Below are 26643 nucleotides of genomic sequence, written 5' to 3'. Positions count from 1 at the left end.
AACCATGGAAAAGTTCTTTTGGGCAAGAAAACTAAGATAAAACCTATTTTAATGGGCCAATGAGGTGATAGCTCAAGTGGTGAAGGTGTTTGCCTAGGACCAAGAGGTCATGGGTTCAAAACCCCCCTTGGTGCTTCCTCGGCGACATCCATAGTTTCTAGAAACGCCGTTTCTGGACCACCGAAACGTGGAAACGTTTCGGAAACGTTTCCAGAAACGGAAACGGCGTTTCCAAGTTTTATTTTTTCCAGGGTTTAGAAACCCGCGTGCTCTCTTTCGCCGGCATTTTGTGCCTTCTTTCCGCCGCCTGTTTGGAGCTGCTCTACCCATCTACCTTGCCTTCTACTCCTCTACCTCCACATCAGCCCTCTACCACGCCCTCTACCTCTCTACTTGGGGCCTCCACCTTTGCCATCTAAGCTCTACCAAGCAAGAAGGAGTCACACCTTGCTCGCAGCCTGCAGGACCAGAAAAACAGCCTCCACTTCTCGAATCTCTCCGAGTCTTCCGACCTCGAACCGCACAAGTAAGTTAAGTAACATGGCTCGGACTCCGGATCCTTTTTGGCAGCATGTGGAGCAAGTGGGGGGTTATGCAGGATCTGGTGGCTCCAGGAAATGGAGATGTAAATATTGTGGGTTGGTCAAAACGGGGAGTGTCACCCGTGTGAAGGACCATCTTGCTCATGTTCCAAACAAAGATGTAGGGCCATGCCCCTCTGTTCCTCTAGATGTTCGGAAAAGCCTTGAAATGTGGAGGCGAAAGCGTTTGGCCATTCCCGAAGAGGAAGTATCTACAGCAATGGGTGGTCAAGAGCATGAAGCTGGTTCAAGTCAAGCAGCAGCAGCAAAGAGGGCCAGAGGCAGAGACACAGGATCAGATTTCTCCTCTACCTCAGTGTTGGGTGTGCATGCAAGGAGGACTCCTTTGCCAGGTGATGTATCACATTCACAAGACACCCCTCCAATAAATACTGTACAAAGGGCTAGCATCCAAGTAGGATTTCAAAAGCAAGCAATTGCAGAGGCAACTAGGGAGCTCACCCGGATGTTCATACGGTGTGCCATTCCCTTTCATGTGGCCAAGACAAATCAATGGAGGAAGACCATGAGGGCCATCAGCCGCATTGGATGCGAGTGGGATGGCCCTACATCTGAGGCTCTGCGGACACGAGAGCTAAAGCGGGAAAAATCATGCATAGAAGTGCAGCTAGAGCCCTTGAAGGAAACATGGAAAAAGTATGGCTGCACTATATTGTGTGATGGGTGGTCAGATGTACGAAGGAGAAATGTATACAATGTTTTGGTGTCATGCTGCAAAGGCACTATGTTTTTGAAAGCCATTGATGCCTCCCTCCCAGGTCTCACAGTTACAGGTGCCTTTATTTGGACACATATAAGGGAGGCTATAGTGCAAGTTGGGCCTGAGAATGTTGTGCAGGTGGTGACAGATAATGGAAGTAATTGTAAGTCTATGGGCTCTATGCTAGAGGATGAATTTCCAGCCATTGTGTGGACCCCTTGTGCATCACATAGCCTCGACTTATTGATTGAGGACATAGGTCAAATACAATGGGTTGAAGCCATCTTTTGCACTGCACGAAGCATGGTGAAGTTTGTGAAGAAGAGGCCAAAAGTCTTGAGCATGTATCGGGCCTACAGCACTCTTGAGCTATTGCAGCCTGCAGCCCAGATTTGCATACATGTTCATTGTGCTTGAGAGACTCCTGCGAGTCCGCAGAGAGTTGGTACGCACTGTCTACTCAAATGAATGGCTAGAGTGGGATGAGAGAGAGAGCCCCAAGGCAAGAGCTTTTGTGCGTGATGTCATGAGAGAGGAGTGGTGGGTAGAGGTTGAGGGGTTGATCAAAACTCTCAACCCCATCTACACAGTGTTACGCATTACAGACATGGAGGGCAGTACTCTAGGCCTTTTATACGAGTACATGGACAAGATTGGGGAGGCTCTCAACAAGCAAGACTACTTGAGAGCAGAGCAGTAAGTCTCCTCAGTCATGGCTACCCTTGCTTTACTTCTTATCTTTATTTTACTCTTGAGTCTTTACATTGGTCTCGACTCTTGACTCTTGTTTTTTGTCCTTTTTTATCTTATGGTTTGATCTCTAAAGGGTTGATGAAATCAAGGCTGTGTGGAATCGGCGATGGGATTGGTTTCACAGGCCGATTCATGCAGTAGCACATGTATTGCATCCTTTGTGGCGAGATGAGGAGCAATACGAGAACGAGGAGCTAGAAGAAGGCTTCATGACATACATGAGGAACTTGACATATGGTAATGTGCACATGCTGAAATGTATAGAGGATGATCTCTTGGCCTTTCACAACCAGACAGGGAGCTTTGGTCGAGAGACTGCAAAGCTTCGAGAGACTCAGCTACAGCCTGTCTCATGGTGGGAGAAGTATGGAAATTGTGCTCCCACGCTGGTAATTCACTACCCTTAACTACAGTTTACATAGTACACTGTACAATGTGCATCTTTCTTGTTTCCACTTAGTTCTAATTTCTAATTGTATGTGCATTTCAATAACAGAAACGCATCGCCATTCGAGTGCTCTCACAGGATTGCAGTTCGGGTCCATGTGAGAGGAATTGGAGCACTTGGGCCCTCTTCCATACAAAGAAGAGGAATAGGCTGAGTACCGCTCAGCTAGAGCGGTTGGTGTTTTGTCATTGCAACCTCCAGCTCCTTGAGAGGAATGCCCGACATCCGGAGCCTTCGCAGGTGAATGTGGATAAGATCGACATCAGGAGGGAGAGGTTCATCCCAGAGATCCCACGGAATGAGCGTGATATGTACACCTTGCTTTATGAGGAGCTGACAGTGCCGATCCACAACACCCGCTGCACCACCCATTCTCAGAGGCAGAGGGGGGGATCCATCGCTTCCACTTCAGCAGAGGCAGAGGACCACGATCCTACCATTTCTTCATCTGAGCCTGACTCTCATGAGTCGGAGGATGACTCCTCCATGGATGATCTTGATGAGTGATTTTTGGAGCACTTAGCTCTAGGATTTTGTCATGCCAGCAGCTGCTGCCAGCCTGCCAGCCACATGGATATTTTTTGATCATGTTTTGTATTTACTATAGTCTATACATATGGATTATGGATTATGGATGATGGATGATGGATCCTGTTTTGTATTGACTCTTTTGAGGCTTGAGCCTTGAGCCTACAGTTGTCATTTCTGAATTTTGATCTATCATTTGAGTCTTTGACATTGAACTTGAGCAAAGATGTATTTTTCAAGCTTTTGTAATGTTTTTATTAATTATATATGTATGTATTAAACCCTAAAACCGAAACTCCGTTTCCCCGTTTCTTCCCGAAGGCCGAAACTCCGAAACTCCGTTTCCCGCCGTGCTCCGCACCCCCGTTTCCGAAACTCGTGGAAACTATGGCGGCATCGCCTACGAGTGGATAAATAAACTCCTATGGGCGGCTGTCTACGGACGGTGAAATTTGGTAACTATGGGAGAATCTTAGGCCAAAGGCTAGTAAAAAAATTTAAAAAAAAACCTGTTTTAATGGTTTTCAAGCGATAAAATCCTCCAAGAAGCAATTTTTAGGGTTTTTGGAGCAGCTTTAGGGTTTTTGAAATTTTCAATCCATACAGTCCATGCGGCTGTACGGTTCCGTATAATTGTACGGACAAGTGATGCCGTGGCACTACAGACGATGAAGGGCTCTAAAATCAACGGGTAGAAATGAAAAATTCCATGATTTGGTTCATGATCAAGTAGATGATCATGGAGAAGATGATCTCCACGCTTCAATGAAGATGGCAACACGATGAAGAGGTTCTTTTTCAACTTGATGCTTAAGAGAGGCTCATGCTTCTTTTATACTTTGGGAAGCCTTGCTTTTTGTCAAAAAGTGATGCTTTTTCTTTGCTTTTGCCTTTTACCTTGCTTTTGCCTTTTACTTTGCTTTTGGTCTTTTTAATAGTAAAATATTACTCAACTTTAGTCAAAAGTTCTTGTTTTTCTTTTCTAGCTTCAGGGCCTTGCTTTTGGCCTTAGAGCTACCTTTTGAAAAAGCGGCTTTTAGCTTTTTGGTCCGGCTCAATCTCCTCTTTCCAATGGTGCCCTTGGCTCACGGTCAACCCTGTTTGACTTTTTGCTTTTTTCCTACTTTTTGACCAAGAATGGTGCTTTTTCTTAATCAAACCTTATGGACCCTGTCCCCATGTCTTCTTCCACCTGTCTGGTGTCCGGGCACGGGTTTTATCATGTGCAATAGAGCTAGGCTGGCCAAATAGTTACAGTTCTTTTGAGGACCTTAAATGTAATATGTATGGGAAAAAAATGGTCACAATCACTAGACCTTGGAGCTTGTCCACATAACGATAGGCTCTTCATGCCAGAGATTTGAGAAAATTCTAGAAAGATATTGTCCTCAAACCAAGACAACTGAGTGTACATAGGAAAACCTACGTTGAACTTCTTTGAAAAGGTGTATTTTACAACAATAATAGCAGTATACATAGCTCAAGTTTCTTGAAATGTTGCAAAATTTGCAATTACAGCACAAAATTGGCCTCACTATGGAATTATTTTACACTTTGATCAAAAAATAGTGATAAAAGGCTTTATAATTGCTCCTGTGACTAAGTCACAGCTTTGATCAAACCTTTTGCTATCTATTTCTTTACAATTTTGAAGGCGTCCTGGACTCCCCCTCCAGCAGCAGCTACGAACTGTGAGAACAAAATAGAAAGACAAAACAAATTGCAGAGTTACTATACATTTTATTGCATAATCTAGCGTAAAAGAACCCCTTGAATCCTTTGTTCTGAATGTTCTTAATCAATATATTAGACCACTCTACATTTTTTTAAAAACATCATTCCAATCATGACAAGGTTACTGAGAATGCTTCCTTAGAAAAAAAGAAACAGGCAGTGGTTAGAAGAAACTTATTTTACCTGAAATTGAAGAACTTGAGCAGTTGCATCAACCTTGGTATACCCATAATTGGATATTCTTGACAGACTCCAATTTCCAGGCTGCACCAAAAAACCAAGAAAACACCAGTCAAATCCAATTGAAGAGGCATGGTGTGAAGACAACCAATAAAACCATCAGGTACTTCTTGAAAAATCCAGGATGATAAAACAAGGTACAAAAGACTTACATTAGCGACAAAATCGTCAAGTGAGAAACCACCCATGCCTATAACCACATGGACAGGGGCTTTGTAGGAGCTGCTTTGATAAGTGTCAATTCCATTGCCATCTTTTGATGGGAAAAGAAGGCATCGGCCTTGATAAACAGCACAAGTGCGCTCGTAGTTGTGCACATGGCCCCACAGCACTAGATCAACCTGTAATTGTTCTCTGTTAGAATGCCCTTTTGGATCAACTTGATGAGCAGAATCCTCTAGAATTTCCTTTCCCAATATGGTTTGTGTATGCATGTATGATGTGGTATATGTGTGTATGCATGCATGATGTGTGTGTATTTATGTATATATGATATGGTATGTGTATGTACCTGGCCTTGCAGAAGAAGAGGCTCCACTGCTGCAGGGAATGCTGGGTCCACAGAGGGAAGAAGTCTAACAACCCCTTCCTCATTAACTGAAGAATATTGAGGCCGGTGACTGCACAACACATGAAAGGAACTCAGTCACCCAACATCAATTATGACTACTACTTCGACTATCATCAATAACAGAGTCAGTTATCGCCAGGGCGCTTGATATGAACAATGCAGCAACTGTTTTTAAGTTTTTTGATATATCTTTCTGCAGGGAAAGGTAGACAAATATCCAAAACTTACAAGTAGAAAGGCCGCATATACTAAAAAGTTCTAAGAAACATCGTCTTTGATACTAAAACAAATGAAACTTCAGAAAGACCAAATTAGCAAGTCAGAAGAGAAATCATACCCAGTGAAGACAAGCCATGGTGTTCTCTTCCTATCAATCGAAGCAAGATCAATTTGTATCCACTTATACTGCAAAAGAAAAGAATGATGGGACAAGAAAATTGCTATTTTATCTTTTTTATCACGGGATACACACACGCACACACAAACGCACATCTACATGATGACTTGATAAACCCTCAAGACAGAAATGAGTGACTCGACTTGAAGTTGCAAAATCAGAATGAGCTCAGGGATGTATTTAACCTGTTCACTTCCATTTGTCCAGTCATGTTCTGTTGACATCACTGTGAAATGCACAGGTCCAGCCTCAAAGGAGTACCAAGGCTTGTCTAACTCTTGTGTGGGCATTTGGAAGTACTTCTCATAGGCAACACCACATTCTCCCCCCGAATCAGGGGTTTCATAATGAGATCCAGAATCCGGAAAATCTCTGCAATAAAGACAACCTCATAACTCATTCACTCGAGCGAAAAGATTGTTAATCAACTGTTTTTTTCTAATGAACGAACAACATGCATGAAACATGTGAACATAATGAAATATCCCCACCCAACTTACCTTTCATGATTCCCAATGGCAGTCATGTAAGGAACTTCTGATGCTATTGGGGTGATCAAATCTAAAAATTGGTCCCATTCACCCAAAAATCCTGTGGCATATGATATATCTCCAATATGCAGCACCAAGTCTATATTTCCAGCAGCAACTTCGCCAGAGAGAGCATTAATAACGCCCAAGGATCCAGGCTGCAAATACAAACAAAATACCTTTAATAACCTTGATGCTATAATCCAGAAATCCAGCTAGGCAAGGACCATGCTCACAACAATCAAAATAAACAACTACACACAATATCCCAAAAGAAACAACAACATAACAAAACTGTGTGTGTCACGCACGTGCATGTTGTACATTCCCATTGAAATATATAAACAAAACACACAAAAAAAAAAAAAACATCCCCCTACAATGATGTGAAATTGACAACCTACTTGTATATAATGTTCAATTGAGTTGTCACGGGGAGCCTTGCCCATATCACCAAAGGTAATAAACTTCACTTTTGATGAACCTGATGCAGGTGGCGTCTTCAGCTTCTGGGTTGAGCTCCACCCAGCTTGATCACTGTAAAATTAAAAAACTGTCAACAGCCTGGACATTTTTAGTGTGAAAGATCTTCAGTGGATTCCAGAATGCCTCAATATTCATGGGTGTACAAGCTTTGGAAATTGGGCATTATCCAGTACAAAGAATCACGCGCCCAAAACTTGGTCAAGGCACCCAAAACGGTTCCTTGGACATAGAGATGGTCCTTTAAACCCAGTTCTCACATAGAAAATAGGTCTAGCAAGCCCCCGAGTATTCAGGGAAGGATTTAGCATGGAAGCAGGCTTTTACAAAGCTGTCCATGCTCATTGAGAGTGTGGAAGCATAATTTTAAAAAAAGTGGACACCCCAAGTTTGTATTCTCACTTTCTCATCAATGGGTGCCAAATTATAAGCCAGGCACCAAGTGAGTAAAGCATTTCACATGTTTATGGCTGAGTTTTGGTATTTGGGCTTCTAGGACATGAGAAAAGGCAAAGGAGGAGGTCATGCATTTTATGGACGGGCACTCTAAAGGTGATTGATTCACCTTGGACACTTGGCCAAGCTTGTTGTGCATGGCTAAGGCTCAATAATTTAGGCCACGTTTCATCAAATGGTCACCTTCTTCTTCATTTTGCTACTGTACCAAGGCACGCAAAGGCTGTACGGATGCACCGACATCACCGTACGGGTCCGTGCGGACATGTAAGGATGACCGTGCGGACATGTATGGTCAAGTGTGGAACAGTGGTAGTACAGTCGGTCAGGAAAGTCATCAAAATTGAAATCAGCTTGTTTCGGTGTTTTTTGGGCACTTTTCAACTCTGAAAGTGATTTTTCAACTAATTCCGGGCTGCATGGACAGATTTGGGAAGCCCGTGAACCGGCTATTCTGCCTTTATACATGCTGACATTATGTAAATATTCTATCATGGTTATTATTTGGCTTTTTACGTGGTTGATAATTTGCAAATATTGGCCTATGTGCGTTTTGGGTGAAGATCCTATACCTACATTGTTGGCCCAAGCTGGGGAGCTGCAGCTGAACTAGGGTTTGGCACAGCAGCGCACACACACAAAGTGAAGCAGGTACACACAAGAGGAGAGATGCAAAAGAGAAGATTGCATTGGAATGTAAACAGTTAGAAGGTCAACTCCATAATATCATAATACAACTAAAATAGAAGGTGTCCTTTCACACCACATCTCCAAGAGGAAAAACCCAAAGGGAAAAAGTGCCCTTGGTTAGCCCATGTTCACTACTCATATCATATATGCCAATAAATCTCCCCTGTAGTGGTAATGTGAACCTGTACAAGGTGGGTAGCACATCACTCACTGTAGGAGAGTAAGCCCAAAGCTTTGCGGAAAGCTTCAAACTTCTCTCGTGGCAACACCTTCGTGAACAGATCTACAACATTATCTTGTGTAGAGCAGTAAGATATTGTGATCTCCCCTGCATGTGTCCTCTCTCTAACATAATAGATATCTTATGTGTATGCTGAGAGGCTATTTTCTTTTGGCTCCACGACGAACCTGGCAAAGAAAAAAAAGCCAAGTATACTTTAAGTTGTTGCCTTTTAAAATTTGTTGTGAGTGTTTTTGGACACTTAACCCTTGTATGCCCGGATAAGGAGAATTGAACTGTTTGTAGTCTAGCTGTAGAATCTCTGGCGAGCGAAGCTATGTCGGTGCCAGCTACCAAACCTGCCACTGATGTAAATGTCAAACGGTTATGCCTGGTTTACATGGTTGTTCTTACGGATATGTCCAAGGACTATGGACAAAGTTTCTAGCATATCTTTGCTCGAGGATTTATACATATACAATGGTTCGACGGATCTATATGGTTATTACTGGCTCAATGATTCTTGGGCTTTATATAAAGCTCTTTGGCTCCTTTTGCTTGGATGGAGTATGTTTTTGGCTCCCTTTATTTTGGATGCAATGGACTTATGGAACTCATAAATATCTCATGGATCGAGGATTTTTCTATGGATTTCTATTGACTACCGAAATGCATGTAAAACTATATGTATCAGAAATCATCTTTATGGAGCACCAAGATATTTATGTCTGTGACTCATTCTCATCTTATGTTCTACACTTGAGCCCACCTCTCCTTCGAGGTCTGTAATCACAATACCACCACGGAGTGCACGTGGTAGAGTAAACTTCAGCCCACCTCTCATCCAAGGTGTGTGGTTAGAGCACCAGCATGGAGTGTATGTGGTAGAGTGAACTTGAGCCCACCTCTCCTCCAGAGTGTACGCTCTTAGTACCGACATGAAGTGCATGTGGTAGAGTGGACATAACGCCTTGTTGGTGCTAGGGACTTATGTCTACGCCAAGGGTCATGTTATCTAACATCTCGTTGGCAAGGGATTGTGTCTACGCCAATTGTGGATGGATTCATTCATGGAAGGGTGGTAGCCCTGGTGAGTGATTCCATGAACTCACAAGGGTAGTAACCTTGGTGAGTGCTTCATGAACTCATGGTAGGGTGGTAGCCCTGGTGAGTGAGGTCTCGTGGAAGAGGAAACCCTGGCGAGCATGTTTGGTTTCATGGAAGGGTCGTTGCCCTGGTGAACCATATGGACATGTGAAACATGTTTGGCTTGGGCATGCGTATGGATCATAGGAGTGGCACTCTTTTGCAGTCCAATGGCATGGCAAGATGTTTTGTGGCTACGTATTCCGCTTATTTTCTTTTTGCAGGTACTTAAAGCTACTTATGGATTTATGGATATTTGGGACACAGTTGGTTCTTGTGCCTATGTTTGGTTAATATCACAGTTCTTGACTCGGGATGTGGATAGAGTTTCTTTCTTGATATGGTTGGCTCTTGTGCCCGTATCTGACTTTGGATCATGGATCTGGATTTATGTCTTATTACGAAATACCACTGATTCGCAGTGCATCTGCTATTCTTGAAGGATATTTCGGTAGTATCAAGCTTATACAGTTTTGCGGACAACTGCTTTATAAGATGGAGGGGATGTCACCATTTGGTCCCTTCACCAGTCTTGGCCAGTGTTTCACACACTCAGCGGAGCCAAGGTGTGAACAAGGATTTTCCACAAAAGAAAACTGAAGCATTTACTGGCAAAGTTCGTCCTGAAAGATGGCTAGACATATTATTAAAATATGGCTAGACATATTATTATTTTGGGCATGGATATGTGGACAAAAGGAGACGCCTACATGAATCCTTGGGCTACAAGCTTGGAAAAAGCATAAAAGTGTATATTTTGGGCCAACCCAGTTATTTTTGGCAGAAAGGGAAAAGCACTTCAAATATAGGCAGGTTGACTTTATGAAAAGCTAAGTGGGCATACTCGCCGATGCGGGAAGATTTTACCAAGCAGGAGTCATACTTTCTGGTCTCCATCCTTTGGCCCTTCAGGGACGCAGCAAGGAGTTTGCATCTCTGTCAGCGAGCAACTTTTCCCAACCGTGAGGATAGGCTTAGGAGTCATTGTCCCAGGGCAAGCACAGTGGGTCACCATTTTGATTGGAGAGGATAGTATTGGCTTCCTCGATGTTTATGCCCCGAACACCGCAACAGGTAGAGTTCTCTTTTGGAGCACAATTCGGCAAGCCCTTCCCCAGGTTGACTTTTAGTGCATGGGCGGTGACTTGAACATGATCAATGCAGCACAGGACAGACTTGGAGGAGGTACGGCCACAATCTCAAGAGTACTCTGCCTGGGAGGAGCTGATACTGGTACTTAAAGGACAGGACCCTCGGCACCTCCTAGAGTTTTGGCGCAGCCCTGGGAGCCTCAGCTTCTCGAGATCCAATAGGACTAACACCGCCCCTGTCACGTGCACACCCATCAGGTGTACAAGTGGCATCGCATCATCAAGCATTAATCAGGACATCTAAGTATTATTCAAGCATATATCAGCATAAGCATGTATATGGGGGTGTTTCAGCACCAACATCAGTACTTTAGTCATCATGAGCATATAAGGCATTCATTTGCATCAGGTCGGGACTGTTAGCACCAGCCGATAGCAGTATGACCAGCCGACAGCACATTATGGGCAGCCGACAGCAATTGGGCATTTATGGCATGGTCGTGAGTATCCAGGAGCTGGCCGACCAGCATCATTCCCACATATAAATAAAAGCGCATCATCCATTCAGTCCATTATCTCAGTTCAACGCTTAGATCATCCATCTCCTCAGCATTTCCCTCCTAGGCAACAAGGAGAGCATCAGCGTTTCAGCATACAGACAGCAACGCATCAGTTCCAAGCATTCCCTTCAGCGTTTCCTTCAGCATCATTAAGTGAAGTTTGGTCAGCCTAAGGTTGTGTTTACGACGGTCAATCCCTCACATGTCACATTGGTATCAGAGCGTTACAGGGTAAACCAGCCTTAGATCATTTTCATTCCATCAATCATTCAATCAGACATCATGTTAATCGCTTCCGCACAATTAAACCCAGTTCTCAAAATCTTGCAGGCCATCCTTGGGGATTTTCCCTTAGGCATGCATTCGTAACCCATCCATCTGCATTCTTGCACTGCATATAGGGTTGCACATGGCTTGCATAGCAAACATCTTAGCAGTCACTCTTGCATCTGCAAGGCATACATGTTTACCCATGAATTCTCTGGGGAAGAACGACATCCATCATCAAAGGAGTACATAAAGTTTTGGGCTTCAACTGGCAGCAGCAGGGGGTTCTCTTCCACAGAAGAAGACGGAAGTTTGCTCCAACATCGCCTCAGGAGGTTCAGAGTTTCAGGAACGACGGAGATGGTAGGTGAAAGGATTCCACAGACAGGTCAAGGGTGACTCAGGTATTTCCAAGCAGTTTTAGTAGCATTTGCCATTCAGTTCCCACAGTAGACAAGTCTTTGGCTCAAAGGATTCAACTCCTACAGTCGACCTCAATCCCGGCAGAAGAAGTCAGAAGGGGGCAATGGTTCAGTGGAGAAGCATCACCAGAGGAGTCGAAAGGTTGCCAGGTACACCACCTAGCAACAGTTTAGCAGAGGGGAATGTCACGTGCACACCCATCAGGTGTACAAGTGGCATGGCATCATCAAGCATTAATTAAGACATCTAAGTATTATTCAGGCATATATCAGCATAAGCATGTATATGGGGGTGTTTCAGCACCAACATTAGTACTTTAGTCATCATGAGCATATAAGGCATTCATTTGCATCAGGTCGGGACTGTTAGCACCAGCCGACAGCAGCATGACCAGCCGACAGCACATTATGGGCAGCCGACAGCAGTTGGGCATTTATGGCATGGTCGTGAGCATCCAAGAGCTGGCCGACCAGCATCATTTCCACATATAAATAGAAGCGCATCATCCATTCAGTCCATTATCTCAGTTCAACGCTTAGATCATCCACCTCCTCAGCGTTTCCCTCCCAGGCAACAAGGAGAGCATCAGCGTTTCAGCATACAGACAGCAACGCATCAATTCCAAGCATTCCCTTCAGCGTTTCCTTCCCAAGAGACAAGGGAAAGTCAGTGGGACAGCAGTTCATTCGGCAGATAGTCATCAAATAAGCATATTCAGCATCATAGGCAGCATATTCAGCATATAGTTCATCATTCCTACCTCCTATCCTACATAGAGGGAAGCAGGCATCGAAGGGTGGACCTCAGCATTGAAGCAAGGAACAGTCCTCAGCATCAGCATTCAGCCATCCTCTCATCCTGAGAAGGATCTTCATCTAGGACAGCATCATAGATCTATTTAGATCTCATTGTAGACCCATTCATCTAATATAGCTGCATTGCATTGCATTGACACTATTTGTCTATCTCTTAAGCATCATTAAGTGAAGTTTAGTTAGCCTATGGTTGTGTTTACGACAGTCAATCCCGCACGTGTCACATTGGTATCAGAGCGTTACAAGGTAACCAGCCTTAGATCATTTTCATTCCATCAGTCATTCAGTCAGACATCATGTTAATCGCTTCCGCACAGTTAAACCCAGTTCTCAAAATCTTGCAAGCCATCCTTGGGGATTTTCCCTTAGGCATGCATTCGTAACCCATCCATCTGCATTCTTGCACAGCATATAGGGTTGCACATGGCTTGCATAGCAGACATCTTAGCAGTCAGTCTTGCATCTGCAAGGCATACATGTTTACCCATGAATTCTCTGGGGAAGAATGACATCCATCATCAAAGGAGTACATAAAGTTTTAAACTTCAACTAGCAGCAGCAGGGGGTTCTCTTCCACAAAAGAAGACGGAAGTTTGCTCCAACATCGCCTCAGGAGGTTCAGAGTTTTAGGAACGATGGAGATGGTAGGTGAAAGGATTCCACAGACAGGTCAGGGGTGACTCAGGTATTTCCAAGCAGTTTTAGCAGCATTTGCCATTCAATTCCCGCAGTAGACAAGTCTTTGGCTCAAAGGATTCAACTTCTACATTCGACCTCAATCTCGGCAAAAGAAGTCGGGAGGGGGCAGTGGTTCAGTCGAGAAGCATCACCAGAGGAGTCGAAAGGTTGCCAGGTATACCACCTAGCAACAATTTAGCAGAGGGGAATGTCACGTGCACACCCATCAGGTGTACAAGTGGCATGGCATCATCAAGCATTAATCAGGACATCTAAGTATTATTCAAGCATATATCAGCATAAGCATGTATATGGGGGTGTTTCAGCACCAACATCAGTACTATAGTCATCATGAGTATACAAGGCATTCATTTGCATTAGGTCGGGACTGTTAGCACCAGCCAACAGCAATATGACCAGCCAACGGCACATTATGGGCAGCCGACAGCAGTTGGGCATTTATGGCATGTTCGTGAGCATCCAGGAGCTGGCCGACTAGCATCATTCCCACATATAAATAGAAGCACATCATCCATTCAGTCCATTATCTCAGTTCAACGCTTAGATCATCCATCTCCTCAGCGTTTTCCTCCTAGGCAACAAGGAGAGCATCAGCGTTTCAGCATACAAACAGCAACGCATCAGTTCCAAGCATTCCCTTCAGCGTTTCCTTCCCAGGAGACAAGGGAAAGTCAGTGGGACAGCAGTTCATTCGGCAGATAGTCATCAAATCAGCATATTCAGCATCATAGGCAGCATATTCAGCATATGGTTCATCATTCCTACCTCCTACATAGAGGGAAGCCGGCATCAAAGGGTGGACCTCAGCATTGGAGCAAGGAACAGTCGTGAGCATCAGCATTCAGCCATCCTCTCATCCCGAGAAGGATCTTCATCTAGGACAGCATCATAGATCTATTTAGATCTCATTGTAAACCCATTTATCTAACATAGCTGCATTGCATTGCATTGACACTATTTGTCTATCTCTTAAGCATCATTGAGTGAAGTTTAGTGAGCCTAAGGTTGTGTTTACGACGGTCAATCCCTCACATGTCACAGCCCCCAACCTCTCTATACATGACAGGTTTTACGCTGATTAGTGGGCTTGCAACCGTGGGGACATGATTGGTATCTTGGCAGGCACTTCTTTTTCAAATCACGCCCCGGTTATTCTGTCCCTAGAGGACCCCTGGAGGCATGACAGGCATGTGAGCTCTAGGATTCCGGACAGCCTCATTTAGGACTCCGAGATTTGCAGCAAGATAGAGCAGATTTGGGCGGGACCGGACTTTACCTCACGCTCTACTGTGTGCACACTGGATGTTGGCCTAGGGGAGATTAGCGGTTTCTTGCAAGAGGCAGCCTATAGCAGATTGGAGGGATTCCGGGAGCAGGAGCGGAGTCTCAGGAGGAGCCTGGCCTCTTTACAACGGCTTCAGGAGCCTTCCCAAGATAGCCCATGGATTGAGAATTAGCTAGTTGCCGCCCACACGGAGATTAGATCCATTGAGGAGAGGAGGGTGGAATACAGATACCATCATTCTGGACCCAAGCTGGGGACAGAGTCACAGGAGATTTCTTGGAGATAGCCGGCCCCCACACGAGGAGAGATGGTATTCGCAAACTGCATGGCCAAGATGAAGCCATTGTCACTGATTTCTTCCGTTCTCTTCTCACAGGTGCCCTATTATCCCCACAGGTGATGGATGCGCGCGAGAGGGTCTTGTGACACACGAGAGAGGTGGTTCTCCCCTCTCTTAGGTCCTTCTTACTGACTCCATTCACAACGGAGGAGTTGGTGGAGGCAATGACGGCACTACCCAGGGGCGGACGGGTTTCCAGTCTCTCTTTCTTCATCATTGGGACCTCATGGAAGACGGCCTTCGAGCTGCCTTCAACGAGATTATGATCACAGGTGCCATGCCAGAGAGGCTCTCAAGGGTCTGATACACTTGATTCCTAAAGAGGGTGGTGATAGATTGGAGATCCAACAATGGAGAACCATCACTCTTCTTGGGACGGCCTATAAGATCTTGGCCAAGGCCATCAGCAGGAGACTTCGGCCCTTTCTCCCGGACTTGATTCATGACACTCAGACCGACTTTGTTTAGGATCTGAACATTCTGGACAACATTTTCACCTTCTGGGAGGTGACAGCTTCGGCCAGGATGCAGCAACAGGACCTCATAGTGCTACTCATAGACTTTGAGAAAGCTTATGATAGGGTGGATTGGAGCTTTTTGGAGGGCACAATGAGCTAGATGGGATCCCCATGGAGTGAATTCGTGGAGTCTCAGGGAGCCCGTGGTGACAGATTCCCCCTTTCCCGCTCGGTTCCACAAGGCTGCCCTTTGCCACCTTACCTCTTCCTATTCGTCGCCGAGGCCACGAGTACTTTTCTCTCAGCCCAGAAGACCGGGCTTCAGGGATTGCATCTTCCCCTCCGCACGCAGGAGGAGCTGCTTGATTCAGAGTTTGCAGATGACACAGCAGCTTTCCTTTCAGGAGATGTGGGGAATCTCCAAAGATTCGCGGAGGCGATCAAGATTTTCTAATACGCATCAGGACCACAGATCAACTAGCACAAGTCGTGTGGTTTTTGGGTAGGCTTAGCACCCACCCCAACTTGGCGCCCAGTTGAGGCTTTCCAGTGGATCCCGAGAGACACTCTAGTTCGTTATCTTGGTTGCTAGGTGGGCATTGATATCTCTCCCGAACAACAGCTCACCCCGCTTCTTTTGAGTATTCGGAAGAAGCTTTTATGCTGGGAATCTACGAGGCTCTCCCTAGCAGGCAGAGTGGTGGCGGCGAACCAGGTGCTTCTTGCCACCATGTGGTACATTACTTCGTGCTCGGCCTTCTCTCCGGCATGTATTGGCCAAGTACAACGATTGATCCGGAACTTCTTATGGGCCGGCAATGACGGGAGGCCAGCCACTGCCAAGGTGGCATGGAGAGTGATCATTCAGCCACGTTGTAGAGGGGGGCTGGGCCTCATTGACCCTGCTATTCAGAGCCGTGCCCTACTAGGCAAGCTGATTGTTAGAGGACTCCTTCCCGGTGGTGAGCCTTGGAAGGATTTCCTATTGGCCCGGATTTCAGCCCACACCCCGAGTCTTGGCTGTAGCGTACCAAATGGATTCTCACACAGAGGCGGGCCTGCGATTTTAGTCCAACTTTCGAGGATAGATTTGCAGCGAGCTTACTTCGAGCTTGGGATCCTCTCAGGCTGGCCCTTAGACAGGCCCTTAGACAGATAGCTCCGACAACCTCAAAGGAGCAGCTTCGGCAGCCTTTGGTCTGGAACCCCTTGATCTGTTTACCCAATGGCCACATGTTGGGGGCCCGACCGCATGTATCATGGGGCGCCTTGAGCATAGGACCAACCATGTCCCTTGGAGATTGGATCGCACACAACCAATTACCCCTGGAGGTGCAGGAGAGAGGCCTGACAAGGGTCCGGGGTAGAGACAGGCTCAGCGTTGACATCGACTTAGCAATCCCTCAAGAGTGGCTAACTCCTATTCCAAAATGTGCTTTTGTTGCTGGGGTGCCATTAATCTCTGGCATTTGGATCCTACGACTTGGCCGAGCTGAATATGAAAAAAAGGGGGAACCCAAAGTCTCCTCCCGAGCAAGATCATGCCAAGTCCACTCTCCCGGGTTCCACTGGAGGTATGTGAGAGGTCGGCACTCCCAAATCCATAGCCACCAGGATCTCTCCTGGCCACCTTGGCCAGTGGTGGATCTATGTGCCACTCCCATGCATGAAATCCAATCACCCTCACCCTCAGTAAGGTGCAGCCACTGAGATCCTCAGGGGGGGCTCGGATCTCTCTAGTTTGCCATGGGATCCAATAGAAAAAGTGAGCAAACCACTGCCCTCATCAACTCCATGAACTGCCACAACGATATCATGCCTAGTAAACACACCTAGCCACACTAGGGGAGTCGGGTCTGGGATAGGAGTCAGCCACTCGTGAGGAATAGCAGAGTTGATGTCAATGATGAGCACTGTCTCTATCCCAAATCCCTGCCAAACCTCTCTCCTGAACCTTCGGGGGTAAGTGCCTGTGTGCAAGCCAACCTCCTAGGGACTTGGCAAGTCCTAAGCTCAATGTGCCCCATAATAAATGAGGTCAGGCCCCCCACATGTGGCTACTGGGTAAAAGGATCAAGGGGTTCCAGATCAATGGCTGCCGAAGACGCTCCTCTACGACAACCGGAGCTAGCGACCTGAGGACCGCCGGCCTGAGGTGGTCCCAAACTCGGAGTAAACTCGCTGCAAATCTGTCCTCAAAGGCAGGGCTAAATCTGCGAGCATGCATCTCTGTGAAGATGCATCTGGTACTCTGCGGCCAAGGGCCCCCTAGACTCGGGGTGCGGGCTGAAATCGGGAAGGAGTCCTCTAATAATCAACTTGCCCAGTAGGGCGGCGCGGCTCTCAATAGCGGGGTCAATGATGCCTAGGCCCCCTCTGCGCGTCGTGGCTGAATGATCACTCTCCAACCCACCTTGGCCCTGGCAGGCCTCCCGTCAGTGCCGGCCCATAAGAAATTCCGGATCAACCGCTGTACCTGACCAATACATGCTCGGGAGAAGGCCCAACAAGAAGTAATGTACCACATGGTGGCAAGGACCTGCCATCAAGAGGCTTATAGAGTATTCTTTCAGTTTTCAGTTTTCACGTCCTTTTTTTGGTTTTTCCATGCCCCTGTATACCACTATTCATTTTGTAGATGTTAATATATCTTTCTTTCTTTCTTTCTCCTCGTCACCAGCAACAACAGAATGAGCGGAAGCAAGTGGCTATGATCTCTCACAAGTGCAACCCACCAGATGGGAGCACCCTAGAGAGCAATGAATCGTCGGAAGAGCTCTCCAAAGAGGGTGACACATGTATGGGCAGCCCATACAGCTGTATGGTCTGTACAATGGCCAGGCTGGGCAGCAGCAAGTGGTCAGATCAGCACACGTGTGGACAATAGGACTAGCAGCATATGTAGGTAGCAAGTACAACATTGGGCAGCAGTACGGCCTATGGTCCACACAGTAATTCCACCATACATGAAGAGTCGTGTTGGGATTGTGGAGTGAGCGCTTCATTATTCCCAAACCAAGCTTGTTGATCAGAGTTGGGATTGTGTGGGAGAACAAGGGGACCGTTGGATTGGGAGAAGGTTTGCCGGGACAAGAATTTTGAAGACTAAGAAAACCAGGAGGGTCCTAGCTAAGGGTTGGGTTTACCCTAAAGGGAAACTCTTGTGCCTAACTACGTCCATGATCACACTTGTTTGCAATGTTTTCATGTCACCTTGGAATTAGTCCAATAGGTGGGGAATGGCTAAATGTCTTGGATTAACCAATGGAGTTGTGACTTGAGCCCATCGCTTCCTTCGCAGCATGGGATGGATATCCAAACTGTATATAGTCACCCAACTTTGGTTGGGACGACACGAAAGGATTATGCAATGGCATGGACCTTATCAATTATATCTTATACATGTATACAAATGAGTTCTCTCATTGGTATTGGATTCTTGTGAAGTATTTGAAGACATGGTTGGCTTTTATGTCTGTGTCCAGCATATACTTACAGATTATGGATGGATAGATCAAACATGATTTATGTCATTGGCATATGATTTATTGATTTTTATGCTTGTGTCAGGCATTTCTTCATAATGAATGTGTGGATGATTTGGTTTTCCTCATAATGGATTCTTGGATCTTCACATAGAGATATATGGATTTCGTTTTCAACAATTCTGCATTGGTCAGTATTAACCTTGCCATTGTGCTGTCTTTTATGCATATGACTTAAGGTTGACACTTGATGTCAACTGTTCAAAAGCGCAAGGCGATGTCACCAGCCTGGACATTTCCAGTGTAAAGGGCTTCAGTGGATTCCAAGATACCTGAACATGCATGGATGTACAAGCTTTGGGAATGGGAGATTATCCTATACAAATTCAGGCACCCAAAACTTGGTCAAGGTGCGTGAAACAGTTCCTAAGACACAAAGATGGTCATTTGAACTCACTTCTCATGTAGGAAATAGGCTTGGCGAGCCCCCAAGTATTAATTTCTCCATTATTTATCAAGGCCTGTTATAGGCACCAAAAGTACATCAAAATGAGCTTCCCATGTGGGATATTTGTAACTCTTAGAACCTTTGCAAACTCTGGATGATTATTTGCTTCTTCTTACAAGGATTTAGTATGGAAAAGACTCTTACAAAGCTGTCCACACTCATTTAGAGTGTGGAAGGATAATTTATAAAGTGGGCACCCTATGATTTTAATGGTGTTCACACTTTCTCATCGATGGTAGCCAACTTATGCACCCCGTGAGTAAAGCATTTCACATGTTTATGGATGAGTTTTAGCATTTGGGTGCCTAGGACATGAGAAAAGGAAAAGAAGGGATCGTGGATTTTATGAATGGGCATCGCACCTAAAGGTGTTTGATTCACCTCAGACACTTGGCCAAGGTTGTTATGCATGGCCAAAGCTCAATAATTTATTAAAAAGGCTATGTTTTATCAAATGGTCACTGATGTACCAAAGCGTGCACAGGTTGTACAGACACACATGCGGCTGACCGTATGAAAAGATGCAAAACAGCTACAGTCAGCCAAGAAATTCATAAGAACTAAAATCAGTTTGTTTCAATGGTATTCATACACTTTTTGGCCCCCAACAGTGATTTTTCTACTTCTACGTTTCGGACTGCATGGACAGATTTGGGAAGCTGTTGGTTGCTCATAAACTGGCTATTCTGCCTTCAGACAGGCTGAGGTTAGGTAGATTTTATCTCACGATTATTATTTTGCATTCTTCACAGTTCATTATTTGCAGATGTTGGCCAATGTGCCTTTTGGGGGGAGAACATGTACCCGGACGCGTTGGCCAGGATTTATGGAATCATTCGGATGGTTATGATCGTGATATCATATTGTGTGCGGATAAACCGGCTTGCCGTAATCGGAACCCTCCAAAGCTTGTACAGTTGAAATACTCCTAGGTAATAAAAATATATCCAAGGGAAGCAAGGGGGGGGGGGGGGGGGTGCGATGATTCTGCCCCAATGCGGTGTCATATGTGCAATTTATATTTTCATCTTTCTTGAGGATGTGATCAATGGCTATGTGGTTTATGTGAATGGTTTATTTTATAATATGGTTTAAGTGCCTATGTGTTTAAATGTATGTTTAATTGCATTATTGTCAAGCGTTTCAAACCCCCTGCTTCCGTTTCGCATGCATCATCTTGATTTATCCTTTTCCAACACCTACATCTTCCTTTTTGATTATAAGACTCAATCTAGTAAAAGAAGCCACCTAGGCTGAGTGCTATTGACTAAAGATAATCAGCTACTTGTTACGTAATTCTGTAGACCCACATGGCATACGAATCTCAACATTTAGGGCTTTAATTAATATTGAGTGCAGTAGCTAGATCTTTGCGCAAACCTGCCATATTTGTAGGGGTAGCTGGCTGATGGTAAGAGTCCGGTCAGAGTGGCAGAGTGAATAAAACCAGGTTCATGCCAACCAAAATCTGAAGCTGGACTGGGGATCCCATCTACAACAACAACAACAAACAGTATCAAATAAAAGATATTCCTTGAACATTTAAATAGAATACTTTTATACGCCAAATCAATCCATATAATTTCTCCGGTTGAGAAACCAAAGACGTGTGAAATCAGCCTAAAACTAGCAAAGAGGTCAACAGTTTTGGAAATCAATAATGCTCTACCCTCTACTTGTAACTACATGGGTGCCAGCTAGATCATGTCTGGAAGGCCGCCTTTATGAGGAGCAGTCGTGCTTAAGCAGCTTGCAGCACCTGGTTTGGACATTGAACGGTGGCCACAAGGCCAGACGGTTAGCCTATGATGCAAAAAAGGCCACTGCATTCCCAACATCCCCAGAGGGTGTGGGTGATGTCTGCCCAAATGAAACAAATGGTCTCAAGGAGAGAGGAAGAAAAAGCCGCCGGCCGCGCGGGGGGGGGGGGGGGGGGGGGGGGGGGGGTGTACCATTGCAATGCGCCCACCAGATGTGCAACATAACTACTGATGAACTCCCATGAAGTCACTAGCACTTGAGCAGCTGTGGAGCATAAAAGCAGGCCGACAGCTCTATAATCAGCCGACTAGGCATGTAGAGAGCTACTTAAGCACTAGTTGCGTTCCCTTATGTGTCATCTAGCAGATTAGGAGTCTTGGAGTCCTAGAAGAGGAGCAGAGGCGCCAAAAGGCTATGTAGATTACAATTCAGCCAACGTTTACACTTGAACGATGGGAAGTAGAAGTTGATATTTGGTTCATCTTCTGTAAGGATTATTCTGTATTTACAGAATCTGTACATAATATAAAGTACATTAGGGTTAAGATATGTGTGTTGCGTCTGGTGTGTTTTAAGTCTTCCACTGCCTCTACCCATTCTGTTCACACATTCATAGCACAATAGTCTTATACGTGGCACCACGAATCCCTTGGTCTAGGCCTTCTTCCAATTTCAGCTCTTGTGGTCCGTGCTCCTGGGGAATCTACAAACAGACAGAGCCCATCATGTAGTACTTTTGTAGTTCTGAGGCATGACCATCCAATTAGTAATGAGTAAGCCTCTTTGACGTCAGGCAGCCAGATCACCACAAAGTCGAGCAAGAATGAGATTCCCTCATCACTGCGGTGACTCCGTCCACTAGGCCTATGAGGTCACCTCCTGTTGGTTGGCCATCCAGACACAGAAGTTGGCTGATCTTGTGATGTAGAGACCCACTGCATGGAGTGTGAATTCTAGCATTAGGTTTACCCCAGAACCGCCACCAACAAGTGCCCCTAAAAGAGGGGTGCCATTAATCTCCACAGATAGGTGGGGACTCCGGTAATCATTGCCACCATCAACAATTGCCTCAAAAAGAGGGCTGCCATTAATCTCCACATAGGCGTGGTCAGCCATCCGGACATAGAAGTTGGCTGGTCTCGTGACCTTGACACCCACTACATGGAGTGTGAATTTTAGCATTACGTTTACCATAAAGCCACCATCAACAATTGCCCCGGAAAGAGGAGCGCCGATAATCTCCACAGAGAAGCGTTGGTCGGCCATTAGGACACAGAAGTTGGCCAGTCTCGTGACCTACAGACCCACTACTACACGGAGTGTGAATTCTAGCATTAGGTTTATCCTAGAGCTACCATCAACAATTTCCCGAGAAAGAGGGGTGCCATTAATCTCCACAGGTAGGCCGGGCCTCCGGTAATCACTGAGCAAGGGGTTGCTGCAGCTCATACCCATGCAACCTGCATGTGTGCAAAAATAATGATGGAACCTTATAGTTATGTATTGACTATAGGGGTCTAATTCAACTCACTATGAAAAATAAGTATCCAATCCATTCGTCTTAATTTTATTCGAAACTGCAAGTAAGTCAATCTTAACTCAAAATCTTTTTAGTTCCCTACTTGGGATCATAGTTTAAACTAGTTTTGTTTTTGAAAAGTAAACTAAGTGGTTTTTTTTGGTGAGGACTTGTGTTGATTTATAAAATGATACAAAATGAGATTTTCACCCTAGTTAATCGTCTTGGGTTGTGACAAAATTGTCCATAGTTGGCCTGCCCACTATCATGGGATAGAATTTGTACCTAAGTTTATGTGATTTCCCAAGGCCTAGGATTTGGCTTGGACATGTCATTGCTCTCTTACGTACTAGGACAAGATCTTAATTGCTAGCCATTAGTTCAAATTAGGATTGTTTGCTACATATTATAACTTGTAGGAAGTGGGGACCCATTACTATGAAAGTGCCCACAACTAAAATTTGGTGGCTTACTATCAAGCTGCTCTAGGAGTGCACTGAGGTGTCGTCGGACATCCGGGCTTAACTATACAAGAACAAAGAGGTTCATTGCCATCTTACTCTCCCTTGGCAGATCTTCCACGGAGAAGGGTAGAAATTGTGGTGGATTGCAAGAAGAGAAAGGTAGGTGGTTTGTCCAATACATAGGGAAGATTATGGAGATCCTTGAAGTCTTGCAAGAAGGATTGGACTATGCCTGTGTGGGGAAGTGGGAGACTGGTATCATTGTGCTCATCTCCTGGATGGACTGGTTCTTCTGGCATGGCCCTCTTCTAGGCACGGATGACCACTATGGCTGATGAAGGACCATGGATCCACCTGAATGGTTGGTATGGGTATGGGGGACACACCAAGGGTGGATGAGGAAGGGTTGCCTGCAAAGCAGAGTAAGGGTGGAGTTTCTATTGAAACAAAATGGGTGGCTGGAATCGTTTGGAAGGTAAAGTTGATTGTGGTGCATACCTTTTGTTTGGGGCAATCCCCCGCATATTATGATCCTTGGATTCTAGGCAATGCCTACAGGGGGTGGTACGCCTTTGGGAAGGGGGCACTAGCTTTGGTAGTAGCCATACTCCCAAATCTACAACAGAGGACGGGGCAGTTACCAGGAAGAAGAAAGAAGGGGGGGGTGTGATGGTGGTATTGGGAATGAGTGGTGAGGAGTAGGTTGGCAAAGGAAAGGGGCGGGGGGGGGGGGTGGGGTTTGTGTGACAGCGTGGAAAGTTGGCAGGGGAGTGAGAGAAGTAGTGGCATATGGAGTAGGGTTAGGAATTGTTGTGGTGGAGTTTGGATCTTGTTGCTGGTGAAGTTGATGGAATTCCTTCAGATAGAACAGTCTTTGTATTCATGTCCCTGTTGGAGTATGCACATGCGGAAGCATAGACAAGAAGAGAGAGAGAGAGAGAGAGAGAGAGAGAGAGAGAGAGAGAAAGAAAGATATATTAACATCTACGAGAGGCCAAAGTCGGCCTATGAGACAAAGAATAATACAACTGTGTTCTTCCGGTCATCGGAAGAAAAGAAACAAAAGAAAAAGTGTGCATGTGTCTGGATACAACTGTGAATCATCATGGATCGGTGGAGCCCATATACAAACAATATAAGGGGGGTGGGGATGTGGATGGAGTGCTAAGGCAAGATGCATCTCTATATGCTGAAGGGGTAGTACAAGCATGCTATGCAGATCTATGTCTAACTCCATCCAGTGCCATAAGAGGGATATAAGATATCATACATCGCCGATGCTGAGGCTGTGAATGGCATGAACATGTACCCTGAGTCTGAATGAAAGCGAGCTAGCCTCTGCTGTGTCTCCATCTGGTGTCTCATTCGGATAGCTGCTATCTCTCGGTGACGGAGTCGGGGTGCTCTATGTCCAGTCTGTCTAGGTCTCCTCCTGGCTCTCAATTCCTCTGCTCTTTGTGCGGTCACCCCACGTGGTACATCAGCTGGCACTGGCATAGCTCTCTGGAAGAAATCTGTGAGCTGGGACTGTCTCCCACCCCTAGTGGGAGCGGGTGTCTGGAGGAGTCTCTCTCGAGAACTATGAAGCTCTAGTAGTAGTCTGCCAAGCTGTCGCTGGTCCGAGGCCTCCATCAACTGATGTAGTGAAGAGTGCTCCTCAAACAATCCTGCATATCTATCTCTGACCCCCTGGTGGGCTCTACATCTACATACAAAGTGATCCTCAGTCTCCACCTCCTCGCGGCACAATCTGCATATCCGCTCAGCTCTGGGAACCCGTGCCGCTCTCCCAGCCTCTATCTCTAGCTCATGTGATGAGACTCGTAGCTGTCCAATAGCAACGCGAGAGCTGTGTGGCATGTATACATCCATGTACCGCGGTCGATGTATAAACCCATCCCCTGAGATGCTCATAAAGTGGTCTCTGTAATACAGCATCTTCGGTGGTAGTGGGCTCTCTGGTGCTGTCCATGTCTCCTGTATGTAGTGCTGCCATATGTCCTGTCTCATCACTCTGTTCGTCTCATTGAGAGAGAGGTAACCCCGTGGAGCAGACTGATCATACTGAAAAGGTGGCAACCGCTCAATGTCTATCCCATGATGTGAGAACCACTGTAGCATCTGTGCATACCAAGATCTAGTGTGTCCAGCCTCGGCTAGCTGTCTGGATGCCTCAACAGCTCGGCGGGATAATCTCTCCGTGGGCATCTCCCTCATCCTGTATATAAAGGAGATCGTCTGGAACAATGCCTCCACTGCCATAGGTGGTGCAGCAAACTCAGCTCGAACAATGTCGTGCGGGACGGATGGTTTGCTGCGTATCATCCTCGAGAGCATCAAGATCTGTGGTCTCTCCAGCTGTACCCATGTGGAGGCTGCAAGCCCTGGTGCCCAAACCGCTGCTGCATACATCAAGGCTGGTGTCACTAATGTATCAAAGAGCCACCCCTTCGTGCGAGGTTCTTGAAAATGTGCCTGATGACACTGACGCTCAAGGCCAGCAAGAGCTGCATACCCCCGGGTCACTCTGTCTCGGACTGCCTGAGCCGTGGAGAAGCGTCCAGCTGAGCTAGTAAATCTGATGCCAAGGTAAACATAAGAGCTCACCACCTCAACCTGCCCTCTTGCTAATGTGAGAGTAGTGTGGCTCCTGACTGCGGGTGAAGTGTGGAAGATCATAACCTTGGTTTTCCCAAGGTTCACTGTGAGCCCTTGCTGTGCGCAGAAGTCATCAAGAGCCACAAGGTGTCTTTGAAGCCCAACCTGCGTGTCGGATACCAAGACGATGTCATTAGCATAAAGCATAACATGGACAGTAATACCTGATAGCTCAACCCCAGAGCCTCCTCCCTGTGTGATGTAATCGACCACCTCATCAATATAGAGCCCAAAGAGCGTGGGGGAGAGCGGGCACCCCTGCTTCACACCAATGGTGCTAGCAACTGTGTCGGACAAGCCTCCTGGGCATCGGACTCTCCCAAAGACCTGCTCATATAGCCTGTATATGCCCCACATCATGTCTGAAGGTATGCCTAGTGTCTGTAGTCGCCGAAAGAGGCGCTCTCTGGGCACAGTATCAAATGCCTTGCGGAAATCCACAAAGCAACAATAGAGCCGTTGCCTCCGTGCCTTGGCCTGATTAATCAGGCACCTCAATGTAAAAATGTGGTCGATGGTCGAGAAGGCTCGACGGAAGCCTGCCTGGCCTGCTGCTCTCAATCCCCCAACCTCTACATGAGTGCTCAGCTCTGCCTCCAAAACTGCCCCGTATAGTTTGGCCAATATATGGCCAATCATGATGGTCCTGTAGTTCCCGGGGTCTAGTACATCTCCCGCTTTATGGATCGGCACAATAGTGTGCATCGTCCACTCAGCCGGAAACCCCTCTCACAGAGCTCTGTTGAAGAGATGAGCAAGAAATGGTGCCAATGTATCAATAGCATAGATGAGATGCTCTCCCTGTAATCCTG

General features: G+C 46.0%; 3 protein-coding genes across 9 annotated transcripts in view; 2 read left to right on the top strand and 1 right to left on the bottom strand.

Moving 5' to 3' along the window:
- LOC147615085 (putative inactive purple acid phosphatase 27) overlaps positions 1–26643 on the bottom strand; it is a 126605-nt gene that overhangs the window by 32423 nt on the left and 67539 nt on the right. For 5 of the 7 annotated variants that reach the window (XR_015262744.1, XR_015262743.1, XM_086779044.1 and 2 more), the window contains exons 5-13: positions 20810–20921; positions 6908–7040; positions 6474–6661; positions 6159–6345; positions 5914–5981; positions 5517–5625; positions 5158–5346; positions 4949–5029; positions 4654–4720 (exon numbers count right to left, since the gene is read on the bottom strand). Coding sequence is in view for 5 of the 7 variants with exons in the window: in XM_086779044.1 (XP_086635170.1) it covers positions 4664–4720; positions 4949–5029; positions 5158–5346; positions 5517–5625; positions 5914–5981; positions 6159–6345; positions 6474–6661; positions 6908–7040; positions 20810–20921 (1124 nt within the window). In the remaining 2 variants the exon portion in view is untranslated. Of the gene's footprint in view, positions 1–4458; positions 4721–4948; positions 5030–5157; positions 5347–5516; positions 5626–5913; positions 5982–6158; positions 6346–6473; positions 6662–6907; positions 7041–20809; positions 20922–26643 lie in introns of those variants that run through there. The other 2 variants (XM_086779043.1, XM_086779045.1) reach the window with 1 other exon arrangement.
- LOC147615087 (uncharacterized) lies at positions 541–1719 on the top strand. The gene has a single exon (XM_086778880.1). It carries the CDS (start codon positions 541–543, stop codon positions 1717–1719), a length of 1179 nt encoding a protein of 392 aa, XP_086635006.1.
- On the top strand, positions 1910–3010 carry LOC147615086 (uncharacterized). The gene is made up of 3 exons (XM_086778879.1): positions 1910–1998; positions 2129–2444; positions 2552–3010. The coding sequence occupies exons 1-3, from the start codon at positions 1910–1912 to the stop codon at positions 3008–3010; spliced, it is 864 nt and encodes a 287-aa protein (XP_086635005.1).

This window comes from Cibotium barometz, chromosome 40 (assembly GCF_041138505.1).
Source record: "Cibotium barometz isolate CiBa-2024 chromosome 40, ASM4113850v1, whole genome shotgun sequence".
Classification (NCBI taxonomy): domain Eukaryota; kingdom Viridiplantae; phylum Streptophyta; class Polypodiopsida; order Cyatheales; family Cibotiaceae; genus Cibotium; species Cibotium barometz.
The sequence above is the reverse complement of the archived record's forward strand: the minus strand, read 5'-3'. Positions and strand labels throughout refer to the sequence as shown.